Source organism: Molothrus aeneus, chromosome 16 (genome assembly GCF_037042795.1).
Source record: "Molothrus aeneus isolate 106 chromosome 16, BPBGC_Maene_1.0, whole genome shotgun sequence".
In the NCBI taxonomy this organism is placed as follows: domain Eukaryota; kingdom Metazoa; phylum Chordata; class Aves; order Passeriformes; family Icteridae; genus Molothrus; species Molothrus aeneus.
Window position 1 is genome coordinate 15,962,501 of NC_089661.1, and position 19,368 is coordinate 15,981,868.

A 19,368-nucleotide genomic window follows, 5' to 3' on the forward strand; every position below is an offset into this window, starting at 1 on the left:
ACCTGCACCCCTGCACGCCCACCCTGGCCCCTCCAGCCCTTCCCAGCCCTGCTCACCGGTCGCTGCCTGGAAAGCTGGTGGAGAGGGAAAGGAGCCCACTGGATGGGCTCCATCGGCCAGCTCGACACTGAGATGTCACTGGCTTTGCCCGAGTCCACCATAGGGTCATTCATGCTGCTGGAGCTGGTGTCCCAGTCGTAATGGAAACTGGAAAAAAATCCACGGGTAGTTAAGAGAAGGGGATGAGTCAGGCTGGTGCAGGAGAAGGACCCTGTGCTGTGCCCTGGGGGTGATGAAGTCGCTGTTGGGGCAGTGCCAAGCTCTGGCCCCAGAGGGGAGCACCCGGAGCTCTGGCTTTGCTCCTGATTTCCCTGGGCCCACAGCTGGGGGTGTTCCTGCCCATCCTGCCCTTTGCCAATAGAGCTGGAAACTTCCAGGGCTCTTTTTCCATGGACACCCTGGAAGCTGATTTGAGTTTCCCATGAGCACACAGAGCCACCCTTTCCTGCAGATGTGAACTCTCCTCCCTTACAGCAGTCCCAGCACACACAGCTCCTCCCATGGGATAAAATAAAATAAAATAAAATAAAATAAAATAAAATAAAATAAAATAAAATAAAATAAAATAAAATAAATAAAATAATAAACAGGTGCTGCTCCAGGGACTCCAAGGGCTGGGAGGTGTCAGAGCTCCCGGCACTGTCCATGGAGGAGCAGCCACTGGCTGGGCAGGGCTGCGCGCACGGTTCCAGGGCTCCGTGTGCCCCAAAGCCCTCCCTGCCCAGAGTGAGCGGAGCCCCCCGAGCCCAGCCCAGCCCAGGCCCTGCTCCCTACCTGGGCTGGCACCGTGGGTGGGCACAGGGCGCCAGGCCCCGCTTGGCTCCAGCCGCGTCCCCCCGGCAGCCGCAGCAGCCGCTGTCCAGCACCTGCAGCTGCAGCAGCTCCTCCGAGTTGCTGAAGGCCGGGTTGTCCAGCGAGCTGGCCGAGGGCAGCCCCGAGCGGGACCAGTACTGGGCTGAGACATCGTCCAGGCGGCAGAAACGGCGGTAGCTGCAGGACAGGACGGGCATGGGCTCACATGTGCACACACAGGTACACGGGTACACATACACACAGAGATACACACAGAGATACACACATACACACAGGTGTGCACACACACGGATAATCACAGGTACAAACACACGGCAGGCACATGCACACGTGTGTACACGCATGTGCACATACACAAGCACGTGAGCACACAACCCCAGTGACTGCTTGACAGCACAGATCACAGATTTCTGCCCAAATTTCCTGGGTTCAGGGAAGGGCCCAGCTGCACACGCAGGGTGGGGACAGAGCCCGTGACACTGCTCAGCCTTGGCCGCAGCCCCGCGGTGGTTGCAGCTGTTCCAGTGGTTTCCTCGGGAACAATCCCCACAGCACATTACAAAATGGGCAGTGAGTGGGGCCAGGACAGCAGAACCCCGTTCCCCAATGAGCTGCTTTGTCAGGGCTGTGCTCGAGCCTCGCTCAGCCCCCAGGATGGGCAGGACATGCTGGGGCAGGCAGACCCTGTGCCACGGGTAGCACCGAGGGGTCCCGGAGACCATGCAGTTGGAGCTCATCAGCACATGGTGCACATCTGTCCACAGCAGCACAGCCCACAGCCCTTCAGTGCCCGCACAGCCCCCAGCCCCCAGCCAGCCTCACTTCCCGTGGCTGGGAGCATCCCCCCATCACCTCCCACTGCCGCTATCCCACTCCCAATGCTGTTTTCCTTGGCAGAGCTCAGCCCCAGCCCAGCGACCCCACCATGACTTTCCCTGCTGGCCCTCACCCCCAGAGCCCAGCAGGGGCAGGAGTGCCCACCCTCCGGAGCCCCCAGACCCCAGTCAGGCCCCCCGGCCCTGTGCTCCCACCTGCTGCGGGTCTGGTCCGCCCTGGCCTCCAGCAGCAGCGCCTTGAACCGGCGCACGGCGACGGCGGCGAGCACGGCGCCCAGGAGCACGATGCTGAGCAGGACCCCGGCCGCCGTGCCCAGCAGGCCCTGCTGTGTCACCCGGTAGTCACAGCGCAGCCCCATGAACCAGAAATCGCTGCCCACGGGGCACCTGCACCGAGGGGGCCGTCAGCGCCAGGGGGACAGCGCCGCCACCCCGGGCTGTCCCCAGGGCACTCACTGGCAGCGGGGCTGCTGGTCCCGGCCGTGCGAGCAGATGCCGTGGTTCTTGCAGTAGGCTCGGTGGCACAGGGAGGTGCAGGTCACGTTCCCGTCCGCCCTGGACGCGCAGGCGAAGCCGGACGGGCAGGTGAAGAGCAGAGCACAGGGGTCCAGCGGCCGCGCTGCAGGGACAGGCACGGCTGTGTCACCCTCGCTGCCCAGCGTGTGCCCGCCCTGCCAGCAGCCCCCGGGCCCGAGACGGCCTCGCACTCACCCAGAGCCACGTGGCGCAGGACGGGGGCCGTGCCCAGCGCCAGCCCCGGCCGGGCACGGGCAGAGCCCAGCGCGGCCTCCAGGAGCTCGTCCAGCCCCGGCCCCGGCAGCTGCTCGGCCGCGAACAGCGCGTCGTAGCTCAGCACCACGCTGCCCTCCCTGCGGGGACACCGCGGGGACACCGCGGGGCTGGGGGCGCCGCACCCCGGGACGGCACTGCCCCCGTGCCCCGTGCCGGGAGCGGGACACGCTGCGGGACCGAGCCAGCACCCACCCGATCCCCGACACCTGCGGGACCGAGCCGGAACCCACCCGATCCCAAACATGCTGCAGGACTGTGCCAGCACCCACCCGATCCCAGACACCTGCGGGACCGCGCCAGCACCCACCTGATCCCAGACACCTGCGGGACCGCGCCAGCACCCACCTGATCCCCGACACCTGCGGGACTGTGCCAGCACCCACCCGATCCCAGACATGCTGCAGGACTGTGCCAGCACCCACCCGATCCCCGACACCTGCGGGACTGTGCCAGCACCCACCTGATCCCCGACACCTGCGGGACCGAGCCAGCACCCACCCGATCCCCGACACCTGCAGGACTGTGCCAGCACCCACCTGATCCCGGTCACCTCCAGCCGCAGGAAGCCAGGCACGGGCGTGAAGAGGGGAGTGACCTGCGCAGGGCGGCGGGAGCTGAGCGCGGTGTCCCCGGCCCGCGTTCCCCGGCCCGGTCCGCAGCCCCCAGCCCGCATTCCCCGGCCCGCCGCCCCCAGCCCGCATTCCCCGGCCCGGCCCGCAGCCCCCAGCCCGCCTTCCCCGGCCCGGCCCGCATTCCCCGGCCCGCCGCCCCCAGCCCGCACTCACCGTCTGGTTGAAGCCCCGCAGCAGCTCCTGGCGCTCGGGGGAGCCGGGGTCCTGCAGGGCCGGCACGAACGCCATGTCCAGCACCAGCTCACAGGGGATGCGCAGGAGCGGCGCTGCAGGACGACAAGGGGAACCGCAGGTCATGGCCCCACCCAGGAGCCTCGTCCCCCTCCTGCCGTGCCCCAGCAGAGGATCCCAAGCCTGACTCACCTCGCAGGAGTGGGGGCTGATCCTCCACGATGAACACCTGGGGGGCCCTGCCCACCGCAGCCCGCGTCACCTGGGGGGTGTCAGTGTCTGTCCTCCCTGTGGGGCTGCTCGATGGCTGGGCCAGCTCTGTGTCCACAGCAGCTGGGGGGGACCCAGGGCCCCCACCATGGGAATCTGGGGGCTGCTGGGGGGGCCCGGGCATCGCAGTGGGCACATGAGCTGGGGATCCCCATGTCACCCCCTGCACACCCCTCTGCAGTACAGCAGGATGTGGCTCTGCTGTGACTGTCCCCATGTCCCCGAGCCTTTCTGGGCTGGTGGCAGCTGTGATGGTGGCAGTGACGCCGGTGCTGGTGGCACCAACAGCAGTGGTGGGTCCTGGGGAAGGTGCAGGCTGGGATGAAGCTGGCTGCTGGGGAGGCCCAGGTGCTGAGGGCGGTGCCAGGCTGCCCACTCCCACCTGGGTCCCCCCCAGGGATGGAGGGCTCTCAGCAGGACCCACCTTTGAGCTGGAATGGGGCAGCCCTGGGGAGGGGTCCCCCAGAGGGGTGCCCATAGTGGTCCCTGGGGAAGGCAGGGGGGCTGACAGCAGGGTCACTGCAGAGCCACTGGCTGGGGCAGACTGTGGGGACGGGGACATGTGGGGGGATCCAGGACTGGCATGTGTCACCCCACCCTGTGCCACTGCGGGGCTTCCAGGGGCTGGGGGGACAGGAGGCTGCCCTGGGATGGCTGATGGGCTCAGGGGGATGTGACTGCGTTCAGAGGGACCCTCTCTGTCGGGTGGGCCCAAGACTCCCGTGGTCAGGTCCAGAGCTCCTCCCTGGCCGGGAGATGTCACCCCTGGGGTGCTGGCCATGGTGGTGGGGACAGGCAGACCTGAGCCCCCGCGTGTGGCAGGCAGCGAGGCCGGGTCTGTCCCCACAGCTGGCCAGGCTGTGCTGGCCAAAGGGCTCCCACCAGGCCCAGGGGACAGTGCAGAGGGGTGAGGGGCAGAGTGGGGACCCTCCCGTGGGTGGGAAGCAAAGCCCCGTCCTGCTGACAGCCCTGGCAGCCCCCAGTGTGTCCCCTGCAGTGTCCCAGGGGGGGTCAGCAGCCTCTGCAGCCCCCCAGCAAAGGGTGATGTCCCTGCTGTCCCTGGAGCTGAGCTGTCAGTGGCCAGCACGGTGCCCGGGCGGGTCCCTGGGCTGCTGTCACCCAGCTGGACAGTGGCATTCTGGCTCTGCACGAGGGCTGTCCCAATGGCCCTCCATCCCAGCAGGCTGCTGCTGGACCTCCACTGTCCCCTGGCAGAACCTGGCACTGTCACGGAGCGTGGTGAATACAAAAGTGGCCCCTGCGCGGTCGTGGCGCCTTCTACTGTCACATGTGCCAGAGGCTCAGGGCCCGGGGGGTGCGTGGAGGCAGGATCCGTGTGTGCCTCCGCAGGGGCTGGGGTCCCTGCCGCGGTCACCCCCGGCCCGGCGGGGGCTGCCTGCTCCCTGCCTGCAGAGACCGGGGGTCCCGGGGGCTCGGCGGCCGAACCGCCCCGCACGGCCGGCCCTGTGCCCTCCCTGCCCAGCCCGGGGCTCTCCTGCGGGCTGTAGGGCTCGGCTGTCCCGGCGGGGGCTCCGGGGAAGGGCGGCGGTCCAGCCTCTGTCCACAGCTGCCCCACGGCCCCTGGTGTGGGAGGCTGCCCCGTGCCGGCTCCCGGCTGCGGGCGATCTGCGGGCAGAGGCCAGGGGAGAGCACTGAGCGACTCCGAGCCGCAGCCCCCGCGGCTGGCACTCGGTGCCACGGACGGTGCGGGAGGGGCGGCCGTACCTGGACCTGTCCGGCAGCGCTCCCCCGCCGCCGTGCCCAGCTGGGCGCAGGGGTCGGCAGCGCTCAGAGCAGAGCCCGTCCCGCTGCCCAAGGCCGGGCAAAGCCGTGCGCAGCATTCCACGAGCACTGGGAAGAGAGAGAAAGGAGCAGCGTGCAGCGGTGCTGGGCATCGAGCATCCCGCACCAGCACCGGGCACCCGGAGCTACCGCCGAGGTGAGACCCCCCCCGTCTCTTTCTGCATTCTGTTAACCGAGGGGGGCTCTGCTGAAGGGGATGCTCCAGAACAACCCAAACCCAGCGGGGAACCACCTGCCCAGGTCCCAGCGAACGGTGGCGAGTCCTGCCCCACCACCTCACTGTGCCCGTGCTGGGCTCACCCCGAGCCCGATGGTGCCAGCACCGGCACCAGCGGGTGGCAGTGCTCCGGGCAGGGCTCCGGGGCCCGTGGCGGCCCCTCTCCAGTGATAATGGGCGGTTCAGCAGGAGCTACGGCGGGTGGGCACCGCCCGGTGGGGCTGGCACTGCTCGGGGCTCACCAGGAGCCTGCGGGCCCCGCTCTCCACCGGCGCCCACCCGGGCTCCCGCAGGGGCAGCACCCGCCGCCTTCGAGGCCACGGAGTAGCCCGGGCTGGCGGCACAGCTTGGCACGGAATGGCCACAGCACGGCACGGAATGGCCACACAGAAAACACACGCGGCCGCCGCCGGCGTGCCCGCCCCGCTGCCCGCTCGCCCCGGTACCCGCGGCCGGGCCCACTCCGGGCAGGTCCCAGGGACACCGAGCAGCCGCCGCCCCCGGCCCCAGCCCCGGCAGGGACACGGACCTGCCCGGAGCCGGTACCGGCCCCACCGCCGCCGCAGAGCTCCGGGCCGCCGGGATGCACCGGCCCTGCTGCCGCCGCCGCCCCCCGAGCGCAGCATCCCCCGCCCCGGGACCAGCGGCACCGGGGACCCTTCCCGGCCGTGCCCCCCTCACCTGCGGCGGCCAGGAGCCGGGGCAGCGGCGGCCGGGCCCGGGGCAGCGGGAGCCGGGGCCGCTCCATGGCGCGGCGCGGGCGGCTCTGCCAGGCGGCGGCAGGAAGCCCCCGCCCGCCCCCGCTGCGGCGGGGCGGAGGCGCCGGGAACCGCAGCCCCCGGCCCGGACCCGCCCCGAGGCACCGGCACCAGCGCCGGCCCCGGAGCTCCCTCCCTCGGGCCGGGCGGACCGGGGCTCGGCAGCTCGGCACGGCCCCCGGTGCTCGGCGCGGAGCCGCCGCCTGCGGGGCTCGGGGACTCACAGCCCCTGCCCGGCCCCCTCCCAGCGGTTCATCCCGGGACGCGTGCTCTGCCCCCGGCTGTCCCCGCTCCGTGAGCCGTGCCGGGACAAGGGCTCCGCCAGGACACCAATGTCAGCTCTGGCTGCAGCTCCCTCACCGCATCCCTCAGGGTCACCACACCCGCGGGAAGCCAGCGACCACTCCCCACCATCAGACACCTCGTGTCCATGCCGCGGGGAGCCACCAGAGGCACAGGAGCCAAACCCACCGTGTGCCCCCAGCTCTGCTCAGAAATCGCCCCAGAGCTCAGCCAGGCTGTGGGGCAGGGAGAAGCTTCCAAGGGCACAGTGAGAACAACACCTGTGCCCCGGAGGCAGAGGGTCACTGGTGTGCCAGGGATCTCACAGTGAGGTGCAGCTCCTGAGAACACCCTGGGAGCAGCCCACCACAACACAGGCACCATGGGCAGCACTGCAGCCTCTGCTCCATTTTCCATCCTTACCTCCCCCACTGCCAGAGGATCTGTTATCCTTGACACTTCCTTGGCTCCCAGCCTGGCAGGGCTGCTGTGACATGTCAGTGTTTCTTGGCTCTGAGGAAAAACTGTGCAGTGTTCAGAAATACCCCGTTCCTGCCTCATGAGGGTTAAAGCAAGGCTCCCATGCTGAGATGAACCGGGTGTACAGGAACAGCAATGTCAATTCGCTGTTCAGCAGCAGGAAAATCATTCTCCCCCTTATTTTCCATCAGGAAAGCAGAAGCCTTTCACACAGAACTTGTTTTTATCAGCACTGATGAAATAAACAGTTACAAGCATGCAGGGCAGAGCCAAATCTCGGGGCAGGGTCCCCCGAGTGTCCTTCACACCCAACACCACCACCAGGATCCACCCACTGTGTGAGACAGAACAGCCACCACCAGAATGGTCTTAACTCTTTATTCCTGTTTTTTTTTTTTCTTGTTTTTAAAGGACAACACATTCAGACAGCTTTAAATACAACATCCACGTGCAGCTTCCAAAGAAGGCAGCAGTGGGACAGCGTGTGCACTCCCGTCCATCCCTGCCGGCACCAGCCCAGTCCTGGTGTGGGACAACTCCTGAGAAAACAAAATCCACATGTTTAACACCTCACCAAGCATTCAAAGGTACAGAAGTGGGTCAGGACACGCTGAGTACTGAACACAGGCACAGAAGGAGCCCCCAGCTCTCTCCAGAGGCCACAGCTCCCACCCTGGCCCTGGACAAAGAAGGGTCACAGCCCCCCTGCCCCAGGGAGCTGGGGGGGAAGCCTGGAGCCACACAGGAACAGGCAAGAATGTGGATCAGTGCTGCAGGCTGGCCTGAGGCCACCTCATTTCCCCTGCAGCCTTCCCCGGCCGCTCCTATAACCCTTTCCTGCCCATTTCCTTCCCGGCTGAGGCAGAGGAAACAGCAGCAGTGGCAGGGCTGAGGTGCCCCCACACACCCTGCACAGGGCACGGGGAGATGGGGCCATGGCTGAGAGCAACTTGGCACCCACTGCTGCCCCAGGGATGAGCTGAGTGCTGGATGTGCCAGGCAGGACCAGATGAGAGGCTGAGCCCACGTCCTGTGCCCAGCTGCAGGTGCTTCAGGAAAACACCCCCACCCTCAGGAAAACACCCTCCACCTGCCCTCCCCGCTGGCACCCACAGCTGCTGCCAGCTCCCTCCCGAGCTGCTGGGATCCCACCGGTGCCACACATCACCCGTGTGTGCCCAGGCACCCTCAGAGCACCTCTGAACTCACCTCTGAGCAACTGCTTCACTCATAAACATCCTTCTTATCTGCAATGTAATCTACAATCTCCTGTGGGCGCATCAGCTTCTCTGCATCTCCGTCAGGAATTTCAAATCCTGCAAGAAAGGGCACACACTTAGCCCAAAACCAATGGAAAAGGGAAAGGGCGAGGAAGGGGTGGCTGGTGGCTCAGGGGACACGCAGGCAGGGGCTGCTGTCAGCCAGAGCTGTCACTGCACTCCCCAAAGTGACACTGCTTCCAGACAGGGGACACGGCAGGCACAGCAGCAGCCAGAGCCCCCCGGACACCAGAGTGTGGCAGGGCTCAGCACCCTCTGCTCCCCTTTCCCCCTCCCCGGCTGGTGCCCATGGGGGGTGGGACAGAATTCCTGCTTCCAACGGGGCTGAGCTCCAGAGCAAAGGGCCATATTCCTGACTGCTTCCAGCGGGGCTGAGCTCCAGAGCAAAGGGCCATATTCCTGACTGCTTCCAACGGGGCTGAGCTCCAGAGCAAAGGGCCATATTCCTGACTGCTTCCAGCGGGGCTGAGCTCCACAGCAAAGGGCCATATTCCTGACTGCTTCCAAAGGGGCTGAGCTCCAGAGCAAAGGGCCATATTCCTGACTGCTTCCAGCGGGGCTGAGCTCCACAGCAAAGGGCCATATTCCTGACTGCTTCCAACGGGGCTGAGCTCCACAGCTAAGGACCATATTCCTGACTGCTGTGGGTGCCCAGCTCACTGGTGGCCCTGTGGGGTTTGCCCTGCACTCAGGGCTGGCACTGTGGGGTCTGCCCTGTTCTTTGGGGTTTGCCCTGCTCCCATAGCTGGCTCTGTAGGCTTTGCCCTACTCTCGGGGCTGGCCTTGTGGGGTTTGCCCTGCTCCCAGGGCTGGCCCTGTAGGGTTTGCTCTGCCCCCAGGGCTGGCCCTGCGGGGTTTGCCCGGCTCTGTGCGTTTCTCCCTGCCCCACACGGCACAGGCCGGCGGTGCCGCCGCTCGCACGGCCCAGCAGGCCCGGGCGCCGTTACCGAACTCGTCCTCCATGGCCATGATGATCTCCACTTGGTCCAGACTGTCCAGGCCCAGGTCCTTCATGAAGTGGGACTCGGCTGTGAGCTGGGGAGGACACGGCGGTCAGCGGGACACGGGCACCCGTCACACCGGAGCCCGCGGCCCGGCCGCCTCCCCCCCGTCCCGCTCACCTTCTCGGGGTCGATCTTATCGTAGAGCTTGAGCACGTAGAGCACCCGGTCCTTGATGTCGGCCAAGGTCAGCGGCGGCAGCTCGGAGAAGCTGCGGCAGAGCGGCGCGGCCACGCGCGGCAGCCGGAGCAGCGCGGGCGGCGCGGGGCGGCCCGGCGGGGCGGGCGCGGCGGGCGGCAGGCGGCGGAGGGAGCGGAGCGCGGCGGGGCGGGCGGGCAGCGGCAGCAGGCGGCGGGCGCAGGACGAGAGGACACGGGCCGCCATCGTCGCTGTCCCGGCGGGCGCCGCGCGGCGAGACCGGCGCCTGCAGCGCCCTCTGCCGGGCGGCGGCCGCAGCGCCGCGGGCCGCGATCCCGGGATGGGCCGGACCGGCAGCGGCGATCCCGTGATCCCAGCTGCGATCCCGTGACCGGGGCAGCGATCCCGTGATCCCAGCTGGACCGGGCTGGGAGCAGCGATCCCGTGATCCCGGCTGCGGTCCCGTAACCCGGCTGCGGTTCCGTGATCCCGGCTGCGATCCCGTAACCCGGCTGCGGTTCCGTAACCCGGCTGCGGTCCCGTGATCCCGGCTGGATCGGGCCGGTATCGCCCCTCCCGGCCTGGGAACATCTCCACTGCGGGAGACTCCAGACCCTCTCTGAACTCTGTTCCTCTGTCACTGCACAGGAAAGTTCTACCTCGTGTCCAGGTGGAACTTGCCATGCCTGTAGCCTCTTCTCCTATTGCTCAGCACCACTGAGAAGTGCCTGGTCCCTCTTCTTGGCAACCCCTTTAGATAATTAACACACACTGATAAGGTCCCTCTCAGCTGCGTCTGCTCTAGAGGCTGACCAGCTCCAGCTCCTTCAGCCTTTCCTCGTCAGGGGATGATCCAGTCCCTTCATCATTTCCACAGCCTCTGCTGGACTCGCTTTAGGAGCTCCGTACCCCTGCTGTCCCGAGGAGCCCAGAGCTGGACACAGCTCTCCAGCAGTGCCTCGCAGGGCTGAGCAGAGGGGAAGGATCCCCTCCCTGACCTGCTGCAAATGCTTTTCCCAGGGACACCATTGTCCTCCTTGGCCCCCAGGACACACTGCAGCTCAGGACAGCTCGGTGTCCATGAGAGCCCCCAGGTCCTTGTCCGCAGCCCCCCGCAGTAGAGCAGTGACAACAGACACGGGCTGGTTCCCAAGGCAGCAGGTTTAATGGCACGGCAGGCGGCCCTGCCCGCCCGTCAGGCGGCTCCCGGCTGCGGGGGCCGGTACCGGTACAGCTGCACGGTGCCATCGCGGCGCCCAGCCAGCAGCCCGGCCCCGCCGGGGGCCCAGCGCGCCAGGGCCCAGCGCCCCGCGGGGCCCGGGGGCAGCACGGCCGTGCAGCGGCCCCGCAGCAGGTCCCACACGGCCACTGCGCCCGACGTCAGCACGGCGGCTCCCGCGGTGTCCCACACGTCACCCTCCAGGTACCTGCGGGGACACGGGGGTCAGCAGGGGATGTGCAAAAACACCACGGCAGCGTTTGTTCCGTTAGCCCGGGCTCAGTTAAAGATTAATAGCAACGGCAGGCAGCCGACACTCCGGACTGTTCCTCCAGTGCAACTGGGAAGGGAGGAGGCCAAGGAAATCCTCCTGGAGACTCAGAACATACTTGAAAAAGGAGTACTCTTAAAAGGTGGCTCCCTTAAAAAAAAAAAAAAAACCACAAGTGTCCAAGGCCAGGTTGGACAGGGCTTGGAACAACCTGGTCTAGTGGAAGGTGTCCCTGCCCAGGGCAGGGCGTGGGACTGGATGGTCTTTAAGGTCTCTTCCAACCCAAACCATTCTGTGATTCCATGACTGTTCAGTAACCAAGACCTTGGTCCACCACTATTCCCCCACATCCATCACATTTCCTGTGCAAGGACACTGCAGGCTGAGCCTTAAACACAAGGCTAAGCCTGCTGATGCCTCAAAACACAGGGCAGGAAGGAAAAGGCCATGTGCCTGCAGCCAGCTGCTCCACACAAACAAACCTGGCAGCACGGGATGCTGCAGCTGCAGGCAGCGCCAGGGGTTTAGCCAAGGAGCCCAGGGACACTCCCCCGGTCCCGTGGGGACAAAGTCAGTCCTGAGGAGCCCAGGGACACTCCCCCAGTCCCTGGAGGACAAAGCCAGCCCTGCCGTGACGGTGACAGAGCTGCCAGGGGTCAGGGCACAGCCTGCAGTGGGAAGTGGGCAGGAAGCAGCTCACAGCCCCGGCCCCCAGCCTGGCACCGCACACACGCAGGGCCGGATGCAGCCCCTATCACGGGGAGATGGCCGCTGGATCCCCGCCAGGGCTCTCCCAAAGCCCCGCAGGAGCCAGCCCAGCCCAGCCCAGCCCCAGGACTCGCCTGCCTGCCGGGCCAGGGGGGAGGCAGGAGGACGTCACCGGCGCGCCCCGGCCCGTGCGCGGGTTGAAGGCCACCACGCGGAACGCTGGGCTTCCACAGGACTCGCTCTCTTTGGCATGAGGGTGGCTCAAAACAACAAACAGAAGGCCCTGATACAGAGAGGGAAAATACATCACTAAAAACAACAGCAGGAGGAGGAAAACCAAAATAATTTTCCAAAAATTAAGTGCTAGACTCTCTGTAATCACAGCCCTGTGAACAGTGATGCATTATTTTTACTGAGGAAAAGAGAAACGGTTTACTTTCCTTATCAAATTAGATAAAAGCAAAAGCAGCTGCTGGCTGATAAGGGCTGATGCAACACAGCAGAGTGACAGCTCAGTGACCCGAGGGATTTATGAATTTCTCTTCCTGTTTCAAAAAGCTAAACCTGCTATAGGATGAGGTGACACTTCAAAAAACAAAAGAAGTAAATTTTCTGGGTCACACTCTAATCCCTACAAGCTTAAAATGTAACAAAAATTCCATGGAAAGCAGCACAACTGAAAACAGTAGCTCCCAGAATGGCCACAAACCAGCATGAAATATCCTGGGATGGATAATGTGAGGAAGACTCCAAAGAGTCTGACCCAAGGCACCATTATTGGACAAGACATTCTTGTCCCAAAAGGTTACATGCTCACTGAAAACAATCAAATCCTTGATAAAGCACAAAAACCCATTGGGAATCACAGCACAGGTAAAAGCAAGCGGGGAAAGATGATTAGTGTGAATGTTGGTTTCACACAGCCCATTCCCTCGGGCATGTATGTCCAGAGGAACATTCACAGAGGGATTCTAATGCTGGCAGCACCCACGTGTGACATGGAAGAGGCTTGCCAAGCACCAGGCCTGGGCAACAGCACTTCTGCTTCCTACTCACAGCATGCTGCAGCTTTGGAATGCACCAGGATGCATTGCTCCCACTTTACTAGCACCCTGCAGAAAGCCAGGAGTCGAGGCAGCCAGAGAAGGTTTTTTATTCCTCCTGGTAACCTGTCTATCCTTGAATTATTTGCAGTGTATTGAAATAGAGCTGATAGTTCAGCCCTCCCTAGTAACTTCAATCCTTTATATCCCCATCCCAGCCAGTGCAGCCCAAGCATGAACTGTGAATTTTGTGTACGTACGGAGTCAGAATACGCTCGATGGCAGATGGAAGCTGGGTAGGAATAACCAACGTGCATCTTCCTCAGGAGCTGACCAGTTCTCAGATTCCTGCAGTTGGTGAAAACACAAATTCTGACTCATTTCTAATCACAGTTACACCCCTGTGCAGGACGGACATGGGTTTGGTTCCACATTAAGCAAACGAAGCCAATAGCCAGGAAGGGTGTAGTGAGGATGATACAAAAGCAATGGAATTACAGCAATTCCCTGGCTGTCTGACTGTGGTGCCACACTGAGCACTGGCCCTCTGACAACCACCATTTCATGGTGGCTCAGCAGCCAGCCAGCACCCCTGTACAGCCCTGCAGCTGCTGAAACTGCCCCCAGCCCCTAAACTGTGTGTGGCAGAGGAAACACTCACCAAACCACAACACTGTTCCCTGCAGTGGTGCCCACCAAGGCCTCTCTCATCTCTTCTACTTCAGCAAAGGCTGTAACCGTTTCTTCAGGGGGCATCAGAGTCTGCCTGTCCTTGCTCCTGAAAGGAGACCAGCACATAGAAGAGCAGGTAAAACAAAAAGTGTGTTCTGGAAGAGGAACATAACACTGCTCAACATCTGAGGTGTTTCCTCGCTTTTATCCCACCCACCACGGGGACACCACCCAAAGCAGCACCCCCAAACTCACCCCCCTGTCTCTGAGAGAACAAACATCTCCACTTGCTGCTCCTGCATGGTCCTGCTGCTGCTCACCAGCCTCCAGTCCTTTAGCCCAGCAACTGCTTTTATATTCCCAGTTTTCACTAGGGAGTGCTTGAATGAGTCAGTCTCAGAAGAATAAAGCAAGAGCCTAAATCAAGAGACAAGCACACACCATGACAGGAGGAAGCCCCACTCAAATATGCAGTAGCATATAAAGATCAGTCTGTTCTATCAGCCTGCCAGCTCTGAGGTGAATAAACAGGTCTTTACAGTTGATTTTTAGAAATCCCTTCCACATTTTCCAACTGTTAAAGCAACTGAGAAAGTGCCACACTAGTTAAAAAGATAATGTCAACCACTTCTCACAAGGAGCTGAGCTGCAACTACTCAGGGTGCAAAGCACTAGTAAGAAATAAATACAAAACCTTATTTCTCCAATCTCCAGCTCTCCCAGTGCTACACACACGAGGTTACAGGTGTCTGGCAGAGGAACAATCTGGATTACAGGAATCTGGGACAACAAAACAAGAATTCAGTGCCACCCACAGTGTCCCTTTGACTTTATTCTCATTTTCTAGAGTGTTTCAAGTAAAATGATGTGGAGCAGGATGGATTTTCAGACCCCTCTCAAGAAGCACACTAAAATGAACAGCTGCACTCTCTGCTGAGTGCCTAATTAAACAATCCTCGCTGATACAAGAGACAAAACGTGTCTTGAGGAACTCTAAGGGGAAAAAGCACAAGTGAAGTGCAGGCACCATTGCGTGCATAAGGTATTAAATTCCAGCAGGTAACCACGCAACCATACAAGCAGGTCCAAGCTCCTCGTGTCTCAGGAACACATGGGGCAAGGAAGCTGCCCTTAACTCTAGCAGTGAGGATGTGTCCGTACCTCTCTGAGGTGCCAGGTGTGCACCCTGGCCCAGCCGGCGGGGGCCCGTGGCTGCCAGAGGGACACGGCGCTCTCGCAGGCGGTGACCACGCGCAGCTCCCTGCAGCCGGCTGCTGCCCAGCACACCGCGCCCACGTCCACCGCGCCCGAGCACCAGGGCTCCTGCCAAACAGACACCGTGCTCTCCTCTGTGCTCTCCTCTGACACCACACAGCGCTCCTGCTGCACTTCTGTTCAACCCTGTCTGGCAGAGCTGCTGCTGCTGCTGCTGCCTCGGTCACAATTCCCTGCTGCTCTCCCACCTTTAGCTCTGAGACAAACTGCAAGCTCTCTTCTCTGGGGCCATCCGGCAGCGCTGCAGTCAGCGGCTCTGCTGCATCTTTTATCTGCATGAACAAAATAAAAATGAGCGTAATTCAACTTTGAAATTATATTCAGCACCTGCAAGAATGAGGCAGAATTGTTGCATGCTCCCTGTCACTCATGCAGGTACTGCATGCCACTGCTGTGATCCATGCAAAGAGAACTTCTCCCTGAAGTCAGACAGGACTCTGGAAAAAGGGGATTTGCCCACAAAACCACTGGCTTAGTACCCTTCACAAAGATCCCAGCTTGTTACCTGTTCAGGTGAGGCTCTGCAGGATTCCTGCTCTTTGTTCTCTGGCTGCTGATGCTTCTCCAAGGACACAGTCTCATCAGATTTGTTCTCAGGACCTCTTTCAGCTGCTGAAGGCAATGCTGTACCTTGCTCCTTCTGGTTTCTGGCAGCCCCTGCAGCGCAGGTGTCAGGGTGCAGTGGCACAGCAGGGTCTCTGTGTGCCACATCGCCCAGGACCAGGGCAGCTGCTCCTCTGGGGGAAGGTGGGGTCACTGGCAAGGCAGGTACAGAAGGTGTGTCAGGGAACACCTCAGTATGCACTGAAGGTAAAACACCTGGGGTTGCACCCACAGCAGGGAAAACAGACGAGGAAATCTCAGGCTCAGGGTGAGTGGGAGCCTCTAGGACAGTCCCCATGGGAGTAAACAGCAATTCATGGGTGGAAAGCTCCTTCTTGGAAGTCAGGCCTTCCATGCAAGGGAGTTCAGGCAATCCAGTTTTCGAAGGCAAAATTAAATTACTTCTGAGACTTTTTTCTTTTGGCTTCATTTGTGCATCTGGTGTGTCCTCTGGAGCCACACCATCCCCAGACACAAAATCCTCCAAGTCATTCACAGGGGATGATTTCAACTTCTCCAGTTTCAGCACTCCAAATTCCTCATTTGGTAAGTGGAAGTCCCTGATGCCCAGCTGAGGGACCAGCCACTGGAGGCTGCGGAAGGAGAAGAGGGAGCCACGAGTGTCGGGGTCCGCAGCAGGGAGCCCAAGGGCAGCAGGACCCTGTGGACCCATGGCACTGCTGCATCCTCTGCTGCTGTCATCTAAACACAAGAATACAAGACAGAACATCGTGTCATAAAATAACCAGCAACTTGCCTTTTCAGATCTCTCATGAAGGGTGTCTTGGATTTTAAAAAACATCAAAACACCATGTTCATCTTAACACACAGAAGTGGCACTTTTCTGGAACGACACTACACTCTACAGTTACTCTGGACCTCTGGATCAAGACTTTGGCTCAAAGATCACCACCAAAGCCTGACAGATGTGCCTGAGTGCTCAGTCAGTTTGGTTTATTGGTTTTCTCCCTACACTTTCTCTTTTTACAATATTCACAGACCCTCAGAAAGGAGAGAATAATCATTAGCATGCAGACTCAGTTGGAGGAACAGACGGACATTCAACTGCTGACAAACCAGCTCTAGTGCTCACAGCCTTCACTCCAACAGCAAGGACAGCTCAGTAAGTTCCCAGCCCTGCTCCACCTCTGTTCATTCCCTGCAAGTTTCTGGAATTGTTCAAGGAACATGGGCACCACAATAATCTATTTTTAAATAAATAAATCTCATTTTAAATGAATGAAAGTTAACTCCTATTGTATTTTCTTGCATAAACCCAGCAGGGTGTGAACAGCAGGGCCTGCACTCACAGGGATGTTCCCTGCCGTGGGGAATGAGGCAGTTTGGGGAGTTTATATGTGAGAAGTACCTGGTGAGCCCGTCGGGGGCCTGTGCCTGGCAGAGCAGCGCAGGGAGCGGCGCAGAGGGACACTGCCCCCGGGCAGCTGCTCGGCTCCTCGCTGCCTCTTCACTCGCTGCACTGGATGTTTATGGCCCTGACACACAGCAGCACTGGCAGAAGCGTCGCTCCCTGGGCTCAGGGAATCGCTGCTGTGGAGTGGGTTTTGAACCTGCTCTAGCAGAGCCTTATGGCACTTGCCTGGCACTTGGCTCCCACCTGGAGGGTCAGGACCTGCTGGCTGGGTAGCTCCAGTCACTCCTGGCCCTGTGGGCCCCAGTGCTGCAGCACCAGACAATCTCCTCTCATCTGAGGAAGACCTTTCAAGGTTAGCATCACAGTTTTCCTTTTCACTCTGGTTCTCATTTGACAGCAGAGCACTGCTTTCATTGGCCATTGTGGGATCCTGACTCTCTATAAGCTCTTGTGACACTGGACGCATGGGGGCTTTGCAGGCAGACTTTCTTCTTCCCTTCTGTTTCCTCTGGGATTGTCTCTGCTCTTGCCTTGTGCTAGTGATGCTTTTCTGAGAAATGGATTCAAGAGAAGTGCTGCTGTTGCTGGATGCAGGAAGAGATTTCTGAGAACTACTTGAGTTTGCTTGATCGTCTTCTGCCCCAAGAAAAGGGAAGGGCTCAACCCCTGGCTCTAAATCACCCTCAGCTCTCTCTTGCAAGGGCTGATTGGGGTTTGCATCTTTCTGCTTGCATTTACTCCGCTGGCCTTTCTTGCTCCTGCCCAGCTGGCTGAGGATGACAGCATCCAGGTCCACCTTCCTCTGGCAGTTGGACATGCGGCGAGTTGTCCGGACGTAGTACTCCACGGGGAAGAGCAGCCCTTCCACCACTGTGCAGGAGCTCAGCGTGCCCTCGGGAGCCACCACCTTGGCAGCAGGAGAGAGCCTTGACTCCATTTCAAGCTGTTGATTCTCCAGCAGTTCTTCAGCAGTGTCCAGAGCTTTATCTGCAGGACAGGGATTCACGGTATTAGTGTCGCTTTGATGTCCTTCATGGTTTTTGCTCTCCTTGGTTATGCTGGTATTTCTGCTGTCAGGCAATATTTCATTTTCTGACATTAAACCCAGGAGCCCATGTAATTCTCCCTGATCTTCACACAAACTCTGACCCTCTGGCTGTTTTATTCTACTCGGGGATTCTTCTCTGCCATCACCTCTGGGGTCAAGTAAAACAGAATCTCCATGCTGTGAACACGGCTCATGTCCATCAGGTGTGGCCACAGCCCTTGAGGACTCAGGCTGCCAGGTGTCCCTGCTGTCCCTCAGCGCATGTGGGGACAGCTCAGGCTCTCCTGCAGTGACACTGCCACCAAACACATCCTGTACAAGCCCTGATGCTGCATCAGGAGTGAAACTATTTCTTTCTCCCTGCACAAGCACTGCCCCAGGTGCCCTTTGAGCAGGTTCCTCAGTGTGTGAGAGGCTGCTGTGCCTGAACACTGGTGACTGAAGCTCCTCTGCACTGGCAATTTGATTTTTCATCATTTCACCAGTACTGATTAGATGCACATCATGCACTGATTCCCTTTCCTTTGATTCCAGAGCCTTTGTCCGTCTCCGCAGCTTCATCATGCCTCGGGAGGTTTGGGGCTTTTTCTCCACAGGGACAGGACTGATGGTCCCACAGCACAGGTTTTCCTGTCTGGCCTGAAAGCTTTCTGCCCGGGAGCTGTCCTGAGGGCTAACCTCATCACTGGAGAATTCAGGAATGTGCTTAACTGTGGCAGATGTTGTCTTCTCCGTGCCAACATCAGAGCAGGTTTTAGTCTGTAACTGAGAGGGCCCATCTCTGTCAGGACTAGGAGATGTGTTATCTCTAGAACCTGGGGGAGAAAATGCCACACGTGTAAAGTACTCCTAAAGTCCTGTCCAAGAAAAAAACATCACATGGTAAAATCAGACTTTGTTATCAGGGAAAAACGGGGATCTTACAGTCAGGATTGGAGCACTGCAGACCTGGGGAGGAGGGAAGCAGAGCAGACATTACTGCAGAGCACGGCTCAGCCCAGGGCAAGGGCCGTGTGGGGGCAGTGGATGTGGGGGCAGTGGCCGAGGGGACAGCGGGGCCCGGAGTGAGGGTCAGCGGGGCCGGGTGCAGGACGGTCCGTGGGGCAACAGCAGCCACCGGGTCCCCGGGTGCTCCCACAGCCCTGTCCTGGGGGGGGACTGCCTGCGGCTCCCACCGGGGGCAGGCACCCCGTTCTCCCCAGCTCCCACCCCGTTCTCCCCGGCTCCTACCTGAGGCACCCCGTTCTCTCCGACTCTCACCTGGAGCGCCCCGTTCTCCCCGGCTCCCACCTGTGGGGCTCCGCTCCCGCCGGCCGTGGCTCCTGGCTCGCTCGGCTCGCCGTGCCCGCTGTAGACACACAAGACCCGGCGGGGCTTGGACCGGCTGGCGGTGCCCCGGTGCCCCCCGGCCCGGCCCGGCCCGCTCCGCTCACCCGCAGCCGGATGACGGTCTCGCTGTACTCCCGCCTCAGCAGCGCCAGCTTCTCCCGCAGCTGCAAGAGATACCCGTCGGGATGGGCCCGGGACAGTCCCGGTCCCGGTCCCGCCGCCCCGGCCGGCCCCGCACCTTCTCCTTGTCGGCTCCGCTCAGGGCCGCCGCTGCCGGCGGGGCCTCCATGGC

At 61.3% G+C, this 19,368-nt stretch overlaps 3 protein-coding genes across 3 annotated transcripts in view; all 3 read right to left on the reverse strand.

The window, feature by feature from the left end:
* Positions 1-6,342, reverse strand: part of LOC136563669 (nascent polypeptide-associated complex subunit alpha, muscle-specific form-like) — a 7,001-nt gene extending 659 nt beyond the window's left edge. Inside the window, exons 1-11 of the mRNA XM_066561161.1 lie at positions 6,276-6,342; positions 5,791-5,940; positions 5,300-5,425; positions 3,497-5,200; positions 3,287-3,399; positions 3,038-3,096; positions 2,421-2,578; positions 2,166-2,328; positions 1,905-2,096; positions 835-1,050; positions 57-207 (exon numbers count right to left, since the gene is read on the reverse strand). Coding sequence (XP_066417258.1) covers positions 57-207; positions 835-1,050; positions 1,905-2,096; positions 2,166-2,328; positions 2,421-2,578; positions 3,038-3,096; positions 3,287-3,399; positions 3,497-5,200; positions 5,300-5,425; positions 5,791-5,940; positions 6,276-6,342 — 3,099 coding nt within the window. The remainder of the gene's footprint in view (positions 1-56; positions 208-834; positions 1,051-1,904; positions 2,097-2,165; positions 2,329-2,420; positions 2,579-3,037; positions 3,097-3,286; positions 3,400-3,496; positions 5,201-5,299; positions 5,426-5,790; positions 5,941-6,275) is intronic.
* A 1,136-nt stretch (positions 6,343-7,478) lies between these two features.
* On the reverse strand, positions 7,479-9,800 carry NDUFAB1 (NADH:ubiquinone oxidoreductase subunit AB1). Its single transcript, XM_066560881.1, has 4 exons — positions 9,516-9,800; positions 9,342-9,429; positions 8,324-8,430; positions 7,479-7,653 (listed from the first exon to the last, which is right to left on the reverse strand). Exons 1-3 carry the CDS (start codon positions 9,777-9,779, stop codon positions 8,339-8,341), a joined length of 444 nt encoding a protein of 147 aa, XP_066416978.1. The 5' UTR covers positions 9,780-9,800; the 3' UTR covers positions 7,479-7,653; positions 8,324-8,338.
* Positions 9,801-10,679: 879 nt separating this feature from the next.
* PALB2 (partner and localizer of BRCA2) lies at positions 10,680-19,365 on the reverse strand. Its single transcript, XM_066561079.1, has 13 exons — positions 19,315-19,365; positions 19,181-19,240; positions 19,008-19,095; positions 16,694-18,562; positions 15,227-16,026; positions 14,910-14,993; positions 14,608-14,769; positions 14,141-14,226; positions 13,702-13,863; positions 13,436-13,552; positions 13,035-13,122; positions 11,866-12,014; positions 10,680-10,960 (listed from the first exon to the last, which is right to left on the reverse strand). The coding sequence occupies exons 1-13, from the start codon at positions 19,363-19,365 to the stop codon at positions 10,729-10,731; spliced, it is 3,948 nt and encodes a 1,315-aa protein (XP_066417176.1). The 3' UTR covers positions 10,680-10,728.
* Between the last annotated feature and the right edge of the window lie 3 nt (positions 19,366-19,368).